At 43.7% G+C, this 14,275-nt stretch overlaps 1 protein-coding gene across 1 annotated transcript; it reads left to right on the forward strand.

The window, feature by feature from the left end:
* Positions 1-643: 643 nt before the first annotated feature.
* On the forward strand, positions 644-14,275 carry LOC112946036. The gene is made up of 7 exons (XM_026037784.1): positions 644-680; positions 1,131-2,122; positions 7,988-8,039; positions 8,138-8,240; positions 9,253-9,416; positions 12,355-12,600; positions 13,231-14,275. The coding sequence occupies exons 2-7, from the start codon at positions 1,164-1,166 to the stop codon at positions 13,966-13,968; spliced, it is 2,262 nt and encodes a 753-aa protein (XP_025893569.1). The 5' UTR covers positions 644-680; positions 1,131-1,163; the 3' UTR covers positions 13,969-14,275.

Genomic DNA, 14,275 nt, shown 5'->3' on the forward strand with positions numbered 1-14,275 from the left:
TGTGAGCCATAGTCTAGCCCAGGCACTTTCAATGTGAAGCCTATCCTTTATTCTATTAAAATTGCTATTAAAATTGATTTAAATTATTCCTTCAAAAAGTCARACATTGCTTTCAGCCTGGAAAACAAAATACAGTTTTTACATCCATTACTGTTTTGGTCCTTTTCTATTTCCATCTATCCTGAAACACTCAGAATCTGTAAAGCACCTGCTAGAAAACAAAGTTCATGCCTTGCAAGCAGGACTTGGTTTTTGTTTGTATTTAAGGACTTTTCGCATTTGTCATTACATTTTTTTTTTCTTTCCATTTCAATATGAGCCAAGGGGTGGGACCAAGAGAAAAAAATAATCCTAGAGTATTTTGATCTTTGTGGCTTTATGTGGACTTCATAAACTTTGTTTGTTGTCCTGCCAAGCTTCCTTTGTGTTTAAATAGATAACAGACCAAGACAACTAATCATTTCCAATTTAAAAAAAGAAAAAAGGACACACATACACACACACTCTTTCTTTTCTACTTAATGCTAGCAAACATATGCTCCTAGATAGCGCTTGTAACCCAAGTACTTCCAACTTTTTTCCCCCTTTTCAGGAACAATTGCCCAAGGTACCCACAGCACTCTGGGCTCTCCAAATTTAGGAMTCTTCAACAAAGGCTCTAAGAGTATCTCTGGGCAAAGGTAATCTGAATTCTGATGCATGGAAAACACCTTCTGCACCCCTAGAGAACAAGTGATGGGTGGTTTATGGAACCATTTACAGATTTTGTGTGTATGCAGGACTAGGAATAAGCAAGCATGCCTCAGCCAAAAGCTGATCAGTAGAAGAGGAGAATTATGATTTTGCTAGATTATATTTAGGGAGGGGGTGAGGATCGATCATTCAATATCTACTTCCACCTTCTCTAGCAGTGATTGACTATATTAGAGGTTAATGCTCCAAAGGATAGAAGTAGATAGTCTCAAGAAACAGAAGTTCACGGAGCCTGTAGAAGTCTTATCTTATACTAGTCACTGAAGAGAAAGTAAAGAAAATGGTATGACCCTGCAGTAGGTCCAGCAGGCTACGTCCTGTATTCGCAAATATTGCTAATTCATCTCCAGTAACGTGCAAGTTTGTTTGTTTTCCAGGTATACTACTCCTGTGGTGCAGTGGTGGAATCAATGGAGAAAGGTCTGATTTTATCACCAGGTTTTCCAAACAACTACTACCCAGGGACACACTGTGTATGGCAATTTTTCATTCCTATGAGAACTCATCTTATCTTGGAAATTTTTGATTTTGACATTTTTGAGAGCACTAGCGAAACTCCAAACCCTTGGGATGACTTTTCAGCTCCCGCTAAAGCAAGGGATAAAGACATGCCTCCTCCCGAGGAAAATTTGGATTTCGCTCTCACTACTTCAAAGTCCTCTCTCCAGACCTGGTTGTCAAAGATGTCTCAGAATCTGAGCAGCACAGGAGATCGATCGAAGGACCTTGATAGTCACTTGGATGATCTTACAGGAACCATCTCAAAAAAAGAGGCAACCAAACAAGCATCTGAAGAAAACCAGTATAAGCAGCTGAAGGACCCCAAAACAATTACCAAGGCTCAGCCTGAGGAACTGCCATTCCCTGTGCCTGGTGGTGCCACGATGCACAGACAGAATATCAGTGGCCTAGAAACAGAAGAGCTGAAAGGGAAAATCTTGCTTGCCCATCTTGCTGCTAGCGAGCAAGATGAAGTTACTGGAGAGAGCTGGACACTTCCCACAACAGTACTGCCGCTGGAAGCCTCCTCCACCCCACAGGCAGCTGTGGACATCTGTCCCCACGATGTTTTGTACGTTTCTGATCTCATCACATTTTCCTCACGCTTTTGCGGATCAAATACACCTCTACACAAGCCCATGGTCTTTGGTTCGTCTCTGGAAATGGTCGAGGTTATCATGGAGCTGATCACAACCACAGACCGTGGACGAGGCTTTGCAATGCTCTTTGAGTACAAGAACATCACTGAACCTGAACCTGTGGATGCGGTGAGGCAGGAGAGAAAGGAAAACGTGATGATGCTGGCAATTATAACAGGGATTGTCATCTTGGCCTTTGCTCTGTTCTCTGCCCTCTGCGTAGCTTGCAGGTAAGAGGATACCTATCTGAGCCTTTGAAGCATATATCAGTATAGGACAGGAATCGCTGTGTTTCTTTGCTCTGCTAATGCCTGCAGTTTAAATATAGTAGTATGTGGATATGGAGCGAATCCTGTGCCAATTATGATTCCTACTATCTCCTATACTCCTAAGTCTTCTTTTCTAGTTGCACTGTTTCTTTTTCTCCAATCTATTTTTCTTTTCCTGAAGAAACATTTGAAGGTTGATGAACCCAAAGGATGAGGACTTTGTTGGACATTTACTTCAAGAGCAGCAGTGCCTTTGAGCCTTAGTTCTGGGACAATTTAGTTGGCCATTGAACAAAAATGCAGAACAGGATGATGGCCCTTCCCTGAGTGTCCCACATAGTTTTACCATTCACCACTTCTCTGCGCATTCTGCACAATTCCATATTTTGGCTCTAACCATCACTCATACTCTGTGAAAAAAGTAAGTAATAATAAAGAATATCAGTGCTGGAAATTATAATGTGGTTAAAATATTAAAATGTGTCACAGAAGACAATATCATTTATCCAAGAGCTTGCACAGACATTCAAATGCACCTCCTGCAGTAGGTGGTTATCAGCTCCTGCTTCTCAGAAGCAGGTAAGCTGGGACAGAACCAAGTCAGGACCAATGGCCCACCCCAGTGGCACCTCTTGCTCAGACCAACACCAAACAGCAGCACTGGTGGTCACCACCCGATAGGCAATGAGCTGGCCAAGCGAGCTGACTGCCAAGCCGGGCTTTCCATTGCCAAGCCCTGGTGCTAACCAGTTAAGAGCTAAAGCTTCCTTTCCCACTCAATAGCTTCYTTTTCTCCAAGTCTTTCAGGAGAAAGATTTTTCCCCACAGCGTATGTCTGGATTTTTCCTACTAATTCCGTAGCAGAAACATTTTTGTAGAAACAGTTCAGGTTTTTTTACTTTTCTCCTGACAAATTCCAAACAAAACCCAAGCTCCCCAGGTTTCTGTCAAAACAAACAGCTCTTCTCAAGTGTTTTGACTTCACTGGAAGCATCAGTTAAAGTGAAACAAAAGCTTTTCCTTGCAGGGCTCTGTTATGGTGATCCGATGTCACCACTAGCCTTCATTTCCCAGCAGCAGCATTCAGCTGCTCCTGCATCCCCTGCCTCCTTTCTTGTGCAGCTTCCAACGCCACAGGAAGCCAGCACACGTGCCACAGCCTCCCTCAGTGCCTGGCCTTKGGCTTCCCTGGCTTTGGCCACAGGGCAAGGAGCTGAATGACCGTGYAAATGCAGGCTGGACTAAACATAGTCTCATCAGCCTTTGTTCCAGCATCACCCAAGTAGACCAAACTGGGGAAAAATTACTAATGTCTGTGGAGTTCAACATCTCATGAAGTTTCAGAGTTATCCAGCAACTCCAAGTAACTGGAGAAGTTTTGATAAAGGAACTTTGTTTTCCTTGGCCTTTTGGAGGTTAYATTCCTAGGTTTGCTGGATAGATACGAAGTTTAGGCTGTCACTGTAATGGGTGTTAGAAGATGAGCATGTTTGTAAGGCTTAAAGTCCTTTGCTTCACACGGAAACTCCTGCTTTCATTGTCCAGCCTTTGCACTGCTGTAAGAGTTAAACTTACATGCACCACATCTAACTAACCTTTTCCTTTTCAAAAGGGCTTACAGAACACTAATTTAGACCACAATTTTTGCTAGCTCCAAGGGAAAATGTCTGGTGGAAAATCTCTTCCAGATACTAAATATTTTATTTTTACAACCTTGCCAAWCTTCAGAAGAGACAGAAACATGTTCCCTTTGCTATGGCAGCAGTCTGGGCTGATACACAGGCTATTCTTACTCCATTATCCCTATTTAATTTCAGCATAGCTATCCATGAAGTGGAATATTATTTAGACAAAATAGAAGAGCATACAGCCAATCTGAGATTTCGCTGCTTGAATCTTACTCTATGTAGAAGGTTTAGAAAGCCAGGCCATGCTGATCACATGTAAAGTTTGACTTGTGCTTCCCAGATGTTTACAAAATGTTCATCTGTTGCCTACTCACAGAGAAAATCTAATTCTTTCCCCCATCACAAGTGTTGGCATGACCTTGTCACTGGAAATACTTCCTACCAGGGTTACTGTGGCACAGGACCAGGGTTAGGCTCCCCTCTTGCCACATTGGTACTTAGGCCTTTTCATTGCTACATGACTTTTCATTAATATATATATATATGTATGTGTGTGTGTGTATATATATATATAGTAATCAGATGCTGTCTACACAGGAAGGGAGATCCCAGCTGCCTGTAATCCCAACATGCATTTTCAGGGAGGCCTTGATCACAATACATATTTACTTTTTGTTAGATTTTTAAAGCAATGAGATTTGAAGCATATGAGAGTGATGCCAAGATCTGTGCCAAGCAAACCCACTTGCATTGTGCTGGAAGATTCCCCCCATCCCTTTATCAATGCAACTGCTTTGAAGATATTGGTCCTTGGCCTCTTCTATCAGCTCACCAACGCTTTTCAGCTGCAATTTCCTTATGTGGTTTCAAAGAAGATTGCAGAAGCCATTAAACATTCTTAAGAACTTCTAGTTTGACTCTACCATGTTCTAAATAAGGACTTCAATTTAGGTGTCAAAAGCATACTAGTTGCAACTTGAACTCACTGCAGGAAACATCAGGCCTGCAAGGGAGTGGTTTGAGGGCAGAAGCGAAGATACTTCAMTAAACCAGCATGCTCAGAGATGGGACCAGTTCACCAAGGCATGATAACACTTGCCCTGGCTAGAATGTGCTATTGCAAAGAAAAACATACCAGAAGATGTCAGAGCAACCTCCAAGCTCTTGGCTTTAGAAACTTGCATCCCACTTCATATCCTCTTCCTACTCTGACTGCTTCTCTGGTACCAGGTTGRAATTCAGCTGTATTTTTCACCATTTTTAGCTGCTGCTGCTGCTCAGCTAAAAGTAGCAGGTTCAGCCTTGMCAGGGGTAGGAATGGCCCAGGACAGGCTTGGCACTTACTGCCACTCTAATGCACCAAATCGTCAGTAGTGTCTGCTTGGGCTCATTGCATTCAGCCAGGGCGAAGCTCTCTGGGGAAACTCCAAGTCTCTGCCACACTRCAGCTTTTGTTTGCTGTTTGGGGAGGGAATGAAAGCTTCAGTTGTTAGTTGGCCAATAATTCTAATTACTTTTGGCCATGAGGCCTGGCTCAAGTTATGGAGTATTTTTTATTTTCTTTCCCAAGCCCCCAAGAACAAGAGATGTCCACCTTTCTAAATTTTAATCCTATCCAGTATAGGCAGACTTTTGCTCAGTGGTTGCGACCCACAAGTTGCAGCTGCGCTTTATATCTGCCTATGCTGCCAGTGACCTGTTCCCAACCACAACCTTGCACGTACAGCTACTTCATCAAGTCATCAACCRCTGCCATTTTACCCCATACTAGCTGCACTGTCACTACCTGCAGCCTTATATTTGCCTGGTGCTGTCACACATTGGTTCCTGACAGGCAAATAATTCCATATTCTCTGTCTTTAAAGCCTCTTTGTTACCTGCATATTGCAGATATGAAACATGAGGAAGAGGAATCCAATTGCCAAAGCAGGCTATAGAGTAATAGCCAAGAAGAGGTGGTAAGAAATGAGCGTACTTATATTTTTTGGACTCGCCCATACTATTTCTCCCATGAATGTACATTGAGCTGCACTGAAATGTTCCTATGCTACCAGTTTTTCCCCCACCAAGGCCCATTCTGGGCACTTTTGGGAAACAGCGTGGTCAGGGGCTAACCACAGCTCATCATCTTCTTGTTTCATTAGTTTTCCTTCTAGCTCATTTGGTCAAAGAGCAATATGTCTTTTAAAATAGTTGTGGTGCCAGTTAATGATTACAGGGCACAATATCTAGGGAGACTAGCAAGAAGAATCAGACAACTGCAAGGGATTGCAGTTTCTAAATGCCAAAGCTGACTTGCCTACTGAAGTTAATACCAGTCGTCCGTTGCTGAGATTTCTGTAATGGATAATATCATCTATTGCAGCTTTACCCCAGAGAACAGAAATATCCCAGAAAAGGGACAGCTGTATGCAAGACCTGGAAGAATACATTTCTACCTGAATTTCTTAGAACTTGAACATTTAGCCTGTTAAACCACGCTGAAAGTTTAAATAACGAGCCCCAACATGAAGACCATGCTGATAGCTAGCACAGACTTGTTGATGCCAAATGCTCATTGTGGAAGAACTGTCCTAAGCTTTGTTTGCTTGAAGGAGAATATTTCCTTTATGCTCTTTAATCCCTGGGTGGGTAGATTTCAACAGATTTGTCTGTAGCATGCAAGTTATTTGAAACAAGAAATCTTCATAGGAATGTACCAGATTTGATTAAATTTTCATCATGGGCTTTGGCAGGGAAGGGATGGATAGAGAGATGAAGGAATGCAACTCATAGAAAGCAGGAAATTGAACCCAGTTCTCCCACTCCCTACATCAATACCTTGACCACTAGACTGCTCATTTCAGGGATTTTTTTGCTAGTCTCTTGCTGATGTGGTTCTGGTGCAYGATAGAGCTTCTGGGAAGTGGCAGGAAGGCTTTAGCCTTGAGTACACCTCAGAGGCCCAAGTGGTGACTGATGCGTTTTTTGCATCATGAAGCAACTGCCTACCTGGAGCTCTATGGAATTAAGTTCTTAAATGCAAACCTGTGCTCTCCTCCTCTGTGGTTTCCTCTGTGCTYGTTGGGAGCAATCCTGCTGGTGCTTCATGGGTTCCTTCTCCCTCAGCATTGTCACTAGGCAATAACCTTTCTAAGCAATCTGATGCTACGGTGAGGAGCAGAACTCGCCATGGCTGAAGCTGCACAGATGCCAGCTTGTGGCCAGCTTCACCAAGTGCCCTCTAAGCCTCTATTCCTGACAGGGAACAGTGATGAAATAGTGATTGAAAACTTGAAACCCTGACGTTGACACAGGACGCTACACATACACACACAAAAACAGGTCTGGAGGAGGTTAAATGCCTTAAAGCAAACAAATCCTTCCAACAAGAGGAGGAAAAATGCCAGCCAGGAACACTAGTATGGCACATGACCACTATTTCTATTTTTCCTGCTGTCTGGTCAGTGCCTTTACACTCCCACATGTTTCTCTGCAGTCCCTTGTAGGACTACTGCATGCCAGGAATAAAATCCTCTTACTTCAGCCATTATCTTGTTCATCAGCACCTGCCTTTCCTCATGACATCTTTATAATGTCTTCTTCTAAAGTGTAATTAGTGCTAGTTGTTCCATAGAGTCAGTTTTAGAAAAACAGCTTAAGATTCTGCTTTTGTTTCCTTCCAGCCCAAGAGGCACGTTCATTTGGGAATCCTCTGACATAGTCTTTTCCTTTAATAGATTGCTCATAGAAGTGAGCAGCATTTGATACTCTTGGCTAGCTAAAAATAATCCAGCATGCAACACTGGCTACACAGATGAAGAATTCTGTGTAATGGGATAAGAACAATGTCACTGCCCAGGCCAAAGGGGGAACTTCAGTCCTGCTATTTATTACTGAAGGAAGAGAGCAGCCTGCCAGGGAAGAAGGCTCCTAGGGCTTTGGAGATACCCCAATTCCAACCCTGTTTTTGCACCAATCACAGGAGGAACGTGGACCCTCTTCTTCAGCTGGCTTTCCATTACACGAGCATACTATTTTTCCCCTTGACCTACAGGTCTTGGTGGTCCAACTTTTAGCAAATGTTTTGGATTCTCCTGTAGGTAGAGCAGCTCTTCACCTGCTGGGTGCCATTCATAGGATRAGTGCAGATGAGACCTTCCCTTCTGTGCATCTTTAACTCGTTCATGGGCATGTTGTTGCTGTCTCTCCTTTTCAGGCAGAGAACGTGCCCCAAAAGGAGCTYGCCCAGCGCACACAGCGACCAGGAGGTTAGTGCTAACAGCTTCAGCAATTTCTGTTTCTCTTTCACATTGGCTTTTGCACTGCTTATCTGACCATGTTTACTGGGGCATGTTCTGAGTTGTAGACTGGGATCCAGAACTCTGCTGCCGATGTCAACGAGCTCCAGCTCGTGGTGCCAAGTCGGGAGAATGAAAACAACAACCACTCTGTGAGCCGGGAGCAAGCGGGTGAGCGCGGCGCGAGCCAGGCAGGGCATCCCAGGGCCTGTTCAGCAGAGTTTCCTCCTTGCTCTCCTCCTCCCTGCCTTGCCCATGCACAGCTGGGGAACATTTCCCAGCAGAAAGCCTCTGTTGTGGGAACTGTCCCTTGCTTCTCTCAGCCAAATTAGCACTGGGAGGTAATTCCCCTGGCAAGGAGCACGCGCAGGCACCGCTTCAGGACCCTGCCAACAAAAGCTGTCATAGCACATGACACTGCAGAGACACTGGGTTAGCAGAGCGAGCGCGTCTGGTTCAGGCTGCTGCAGACACAACGAAGCCATAAATTATGGAAGAGTTTCTCCTGCCCTGTGTCTAACCTTGGTTGGAAAGAGTAAGTTTTACAAGGCCTCTATAGAGTCGGGACAACCGCAGTTCCTGGAGCTAACTTTTCTGAAGGATGTTGTAAATGAGACTACTTTAGATGACTTTTACTTCACAGTAGGTTTCTACAAGTATAGGAGGATTCCCAAGGTAACATCACGTGCTGCAATTTTGAGCCATAACACATGAATTATCTATCAATGCTCCTTCTGGCTGATGAAGCCARCAAGGAGATACTTTCTGTTGTGCTGCTAGATACCACCAATTTCCCACTAAACCATCGGCCGTTAGACATAGCTCCTAAAGATGTCAACCTTAACAGTTTGGTATCTCCTTTGAAAAGGTCCTTGAAGAGTTTGTGGCCAAATCTGCAAGTTCCTGATCCGCAGGATCACAATCTGTGTTTAGAATGATGGATTTCAGTTTGGGTCTGTCTTTATTAGAAAGCAGACTAAAGGATTTTGTTTTGTTTTTAAAAGCTTGCAGTTTCAGCAAAGCCAACTGCTGACTTGAATTCTGTTCTGATCGGTGTGACAGCCAAAAGCTGTTCTAGGTTATCTGAGGAGAGAGAAAGCCACGGGGGAGAGGGTTTGTTGGGGATAAGTTGGAAGAGTTCAAATCATCTGTTCCCAAGGTTTGATTGATGCTTGTCTCTCAGTCACTTCCTGTGGAGGCAGCACAGAACCATCTCCTCAGGACACCGATCCGGACATGCCCTCCTCTACATCCGCGGTGACCACCGAGACCGGGAGCGATGAAGTGTTTATTATATCTGCTGGACCTGGGGCCAGTGGGCTGAGCTTTACCACTTACAGAATACAGGTAGGAAAACTTCTGACCATCTCTGGGAGTCCAGCAAGCCACAGGATGTCCCTTTTGGACTGCCCCTGCCACATCCCTCTGTGCTTGCCGCCCACTTTACAACAGCGCTAGCAATTGAGCTGGACAGTTCCTCCTAGACCCCAGACAGAGCTGCCATCAGATTACATGGGCTGTGGTTCCCACCAAAAGCCAGGATCCTCCTGGCCAAGAGGAGCAATCCAGAACTGGTACCTGGATTTTAGGGATCCAGTTCTATCAACAGACTATAGGATTAGTCCACAAAAAAACTATTAAATGGCAAAGATGTTCCTTTAAAAGCATGACCTGTGGTGACTGAAGGACCTGGAAGTCAGAACTCCCCAAGCTGTTCCTGCCTGTCCCTGCCACATGGGAAGGAAAGTTGCTCATCTTCTCAGTGTGTTAGGAAAACATTATAGCTTTTCCCCCATGCCCTCCTGACCAGTTATTTATTTGAAACTGCCTTTTGATGCACATTTGGAAATTTTACATCTGGTTACTATCTATTCAAAATTAAGATTAGTGAGTAGCAGAACACATCCATTTCAAGTCTATATTAAAGTCTTTCCCTGATCAATACTCTTGAGAACTTCTTGACTGTCTTCTCTGTCTTTCTCCCACAGAAGGAAACACAGCAACCAGTGCAAGAACCCAGTTTCCTTTCTCTCTCTTATTCCCCTCTCTKACATCAAAGTAGCCAAACATAATAAAATAAAACATCACTAATTTGCTGACCCTGCCATAAGCAAAACACAAGAAAATAAATATACATATATAAGGCTGAAATAATTCCAAATAGTGTAAAGGATTAAAGTGATTTACCTCATTATTYCCCAGTCCAAGATACAGACCAGCACCTCCCAAACAAACCACTTCAAGGGCAAAAGACCTACCCAGGCAGGAAGGCCACYTTTTAAAGCACTAGGTCTTTCAGCACAACTGCAGACTATCCTATCTGAGTAGGGTGGGAAGTGCAGGCCATTCGCAGGTGTTCTCTTAGCATCTCATCAGGCTACTTGGGTTACTTGGTGTTTCTGGATGTTAGAAATAATTTGATTTATATTAGTGTCTATATTTGTTTTTTTTGGCATGTAAAATACATGTGTGGAGAGGTGAGCCAGCTCCTAAGCTTAGTCTGCGAGCTGTGTGGAGGGTATGATATGTAGCTCCTGTGGCCCAGCTGAGGAAAGCAGGAGGAGAAAATAGCTACTTTCTTGGCAGGAGCTAAGAATTTTTTCCCATGYGTAAAGAGGTGTGGAATCTTGAGCCTTTATATGCTGCTTTAATAAAATCACTATCCAAAACTTTGTACTGAGAAATGGTGGCTCTCAGCTTGGTCTTGTCCATCCCAGTAAGCGTGAGGTCAGTTCTGTTGGGCAGGGGCCACCATGACAAATTTCAAGGGCCTGACACTGAAGGATAATGGAGAATTAGGAGGAAGGATTGAAAAACATTTTTTGCTCGAACTTTTTTGAAAATCTAGAAAATACATTATTCATCTTAGTGACTAAAGAATGTCTCAAACCTAATGGCTTTCACACCAGTTTGGAGACATTTATAATAATATTATAAYAACAAATCTTAAGACAGACTGAAGGGGCTTCTGAGAAGATGATGGCTAGGTTATAAATAAAGATTTTTACTTTAATCAAATCTGAGACAAGATTTTACTACTCAGACAAACTTATCCAGAGCCTGACTACAGTTTCTCCTGGCTTCTTGCTGAGAATTTTATTCTGTGGAAATAGCTAATTTCTTGTCTCTCTGCCCATCCTTTTCCACTGCAATGCTTTAACTAAATATTTCCTTTGATTTTCAGAATTTGACAGCTTTTATTTATCAGGAATAACAAAGGAAAACTTTCTGGTTTCCTAAGATATTTAAATCCAGGGCACACTGTGGCATTTATTTCAGACTATCTTTAAGGACTATTAAAGCTTTGGGAATGCAAATTTTGCATTCTTCTCATGACAACTGTAGTCACACAGCTGAAAATTATAAATACGTATAGAGCTGTGGGACAGAAGGCTTATACAAATAACAGGCGAAGTCTTAGTGTAAATGAAAGATTTGTAGGACAATGTGGGATTCTTTAACTTTCCTGTCTCTAAAACCACATCAATGCTAAGAATCATAACTATGATTCTAAGTACAATGTCAGAACATAAAAATAAGGACAGAAGAGATCTGTAGAAGTTATCTATAGTTCATTCCTGTATCAGATCCACTCTGCTAATAGAGACAGCTGCTAAGAATGGTTTAATGGGGTCTCCTCTCCACTTTCACCTCTGCCAATTGTACATCTGTCTAGATGTCTTGCTCTACTGCCAAAACATCTTTTCCACCTGAGAAATACCTCTTAACAAAAGAAGAAAATCTCTTTATTTCCTATGTGGGCCTTGTACCTCTTATTCTGTCCGTCATAAACATAGTAAACATTATTCCCTCCCTCTTTGTCTTTTACTTCTTCCCTAAGCTAGACTAAATGCTACAAATCACTTCAGCCTCCTGAATGATGCTTTTCTATGTTTTAGATTGCTGATCCTCATGCTCCTCTCTTCTAGATCTTTTTTCTACAGGCCTCATCCTTCTCCAAATGTTGTTTCCCCCAAAAAAATACAGCTGCAGCTTTGCCAGAGCCGAGCAGAACTGTGTTTCACAGTGAAGTTTGCTGCTCTAATCCTGTCAGATATATCCGCCGTGACAAAGCTGTAGGTGTTTGAGGTATTTGGTTAGTGAGAAGGGTAGGATTTTGTTTCTTATATAATTGAAAATTCCCAAGATAAACAGGTAGAATCTCCACTCCCATGACTTGAAAAAGCAGCACTGAGCAAATCAGTCACTGCCATTCGTAGCATTATTTTTTAACTGTTTTTAAAACCTTTTGATGAAAGCTGTTAACAAATGTCGCTATTTCCAGGACAAAAACCTAAAAAGAAGCGTCACAAGCCCAGCCTCCGTGTCTGACTGGCTGACTTGTAATCACCCGGCTCCCGGAGCAGACGCTGGGGAGAAGGGGCACGTCCAGGTGGAAAACCACTACCCCAGGCAACGGACGTGGAGTGCCCGCACTTTCCATGACTTCCTGGCTCCCATACCACAGCTCCAGAAAAAATGGTGTAGCTGGACTACCAACAGCCCCTTCACAAAGCTGGTCGACAGCAGCGTAAGTGCGAGGAGGGATTCAGCTCCGTGTCCCTCATGCCCCAAGTTTTTGCAGGTGGGAGGCATTCGCCCCTTTCACCTAGGGATTTGCCTCTACAAACAGGCTACACGTTGTGGCCCATCTTGCTTGGCATCCAGGAAACTCTTTTTTTTTAAGTATATTGTAATTTATTTGGGCTTTCCTGAAGTGCTAAAGCRCTTTGCACAGTCCTGAAGCGCCGCATCTCCCAGCAGTTAGTGTCTGGTTGAGAAATGATCAACTAGATAGAAAAACATCAGAAAGTGCCTTCAGGCTGTATTACCTCGTTAAGTTTTCGGACGTGTTCCTTTTTCCTAGTTGTACCTTACATTTATTTAATTCACTTATTACTGTTGCACTGCAAGGGAGCAGTAGGTGTGGGAGGGAGGCACAGGTCTCTGGCTGTAATCAGCAAACCAACTATTTGCCTACAAAGCTAATGCAGGATGTTTCTTATCTTGAGAGGAATAACACAGTGGGTTTTTTTTTTTTTTTTTTTTTGTGCAAGAAAACATTTCAATTCTAGCACAGCATATTAACTTCTAATTCTGTCAGGATCAAAAGAAAACCGTTCTTCAGGGCATATTTACTAATTTGTTATTATTTTGGCAGAGTTTTCCAACAGCTGCAAGAACCCCAGTTGTGCCCACCAGGAAGGTTATTTCAGCCACCGACATAGAGGGAGCTTTAGAGACGGTTTACTCTGATTCATCAACTAGCAATGCCTCCTACCCCCTCACCCTGTCTGCACAGCGGCAGCGGAAGCTGAGCTCCTGCAACCTGAAGAAATCCAGGTTTGGGAATCCTTGCTTTGGATTTTTAACCAGCTCCCCTGACAACAAGCACGTGAAGTCCTCGGATCCTCCAAGACACCTAGGGGCGCTGTCTCCAGTTAACAGTCAAAGCCCCCAAAATCTTCTGGAAGGTTCCAGCCCCTTGAAAATCAACTTGGTCAATGGTTCGAAAGCAAAGGAGCTCGTGGTAGATAAAGAAAAGAACAAGCCCGTTTTTGTTATTTCTGAAGAAGGGGATGATCAGCAGCCTCTGGTCCTAGCAGAACATCTTAGTCAATGCGGAGATCATCTGTGTGAGCAAAGCGCCACGTTTGCTCCAGCGAGAGCCGTGCCGGACAAACAGCCCGTGGTTCCGACTGCTGAGGGCGACGGTTCTCCTGGCTTCACATCGGATCCGCCTCTTTGGGCAAGAGCCCCGGGTTTACACAAAGGTGGCGTGAAGGCCCCTAGCGCTTCCAAGGACGAGCAGAGCTCGCCAGCTGCAGCTGCTACTGAGACCTCAGCTCACTTTGATGCTGTGGCTGCTCCCACATTATGTCCAGCTTCGGTCCAGTGATTTCTCAGAAAAACTAGTACCTTGGCTCATGAAACAGAGGCAACAGGCACATGGCTAAGTGGAGCTGTGTTGAGGAGTGGAGAGTGGCCATTTTAGATGGATGCAACTTTGGGCCTTGCTACCCACCAGTAGATTGGGATTGTGAGTGTACATAAWGTAGCACAGCACAAACACCCTCTTCCCTTATGCTCATTAACCTCAAATCTCTTCTCATGCATGGAGTTTATGTGGGATTTATACGGGAAAGCATCCTGTGAAGATACCGCACACGGTTGAACATCTTTTCTGGAATAAGAGTTTTAAGTGA

Source organism: Nothoprocta perdicaria, unplaced genomic scaffold (assembly GCF_003342845.1).
Source record: "Nothoprocta perdicaria isolate Ctin4 unplaced genomic scaffold, notPer1 scaffold_2, whole genome shotgun sequence".
NCBI classification, from domain to species: domain Eukaryota; kingdom Metazoa; phylum Chordata; class Aves; order Tinamiformes; family Tinamidae; genus Nothoprocta; species Nothoprocta perdicaria.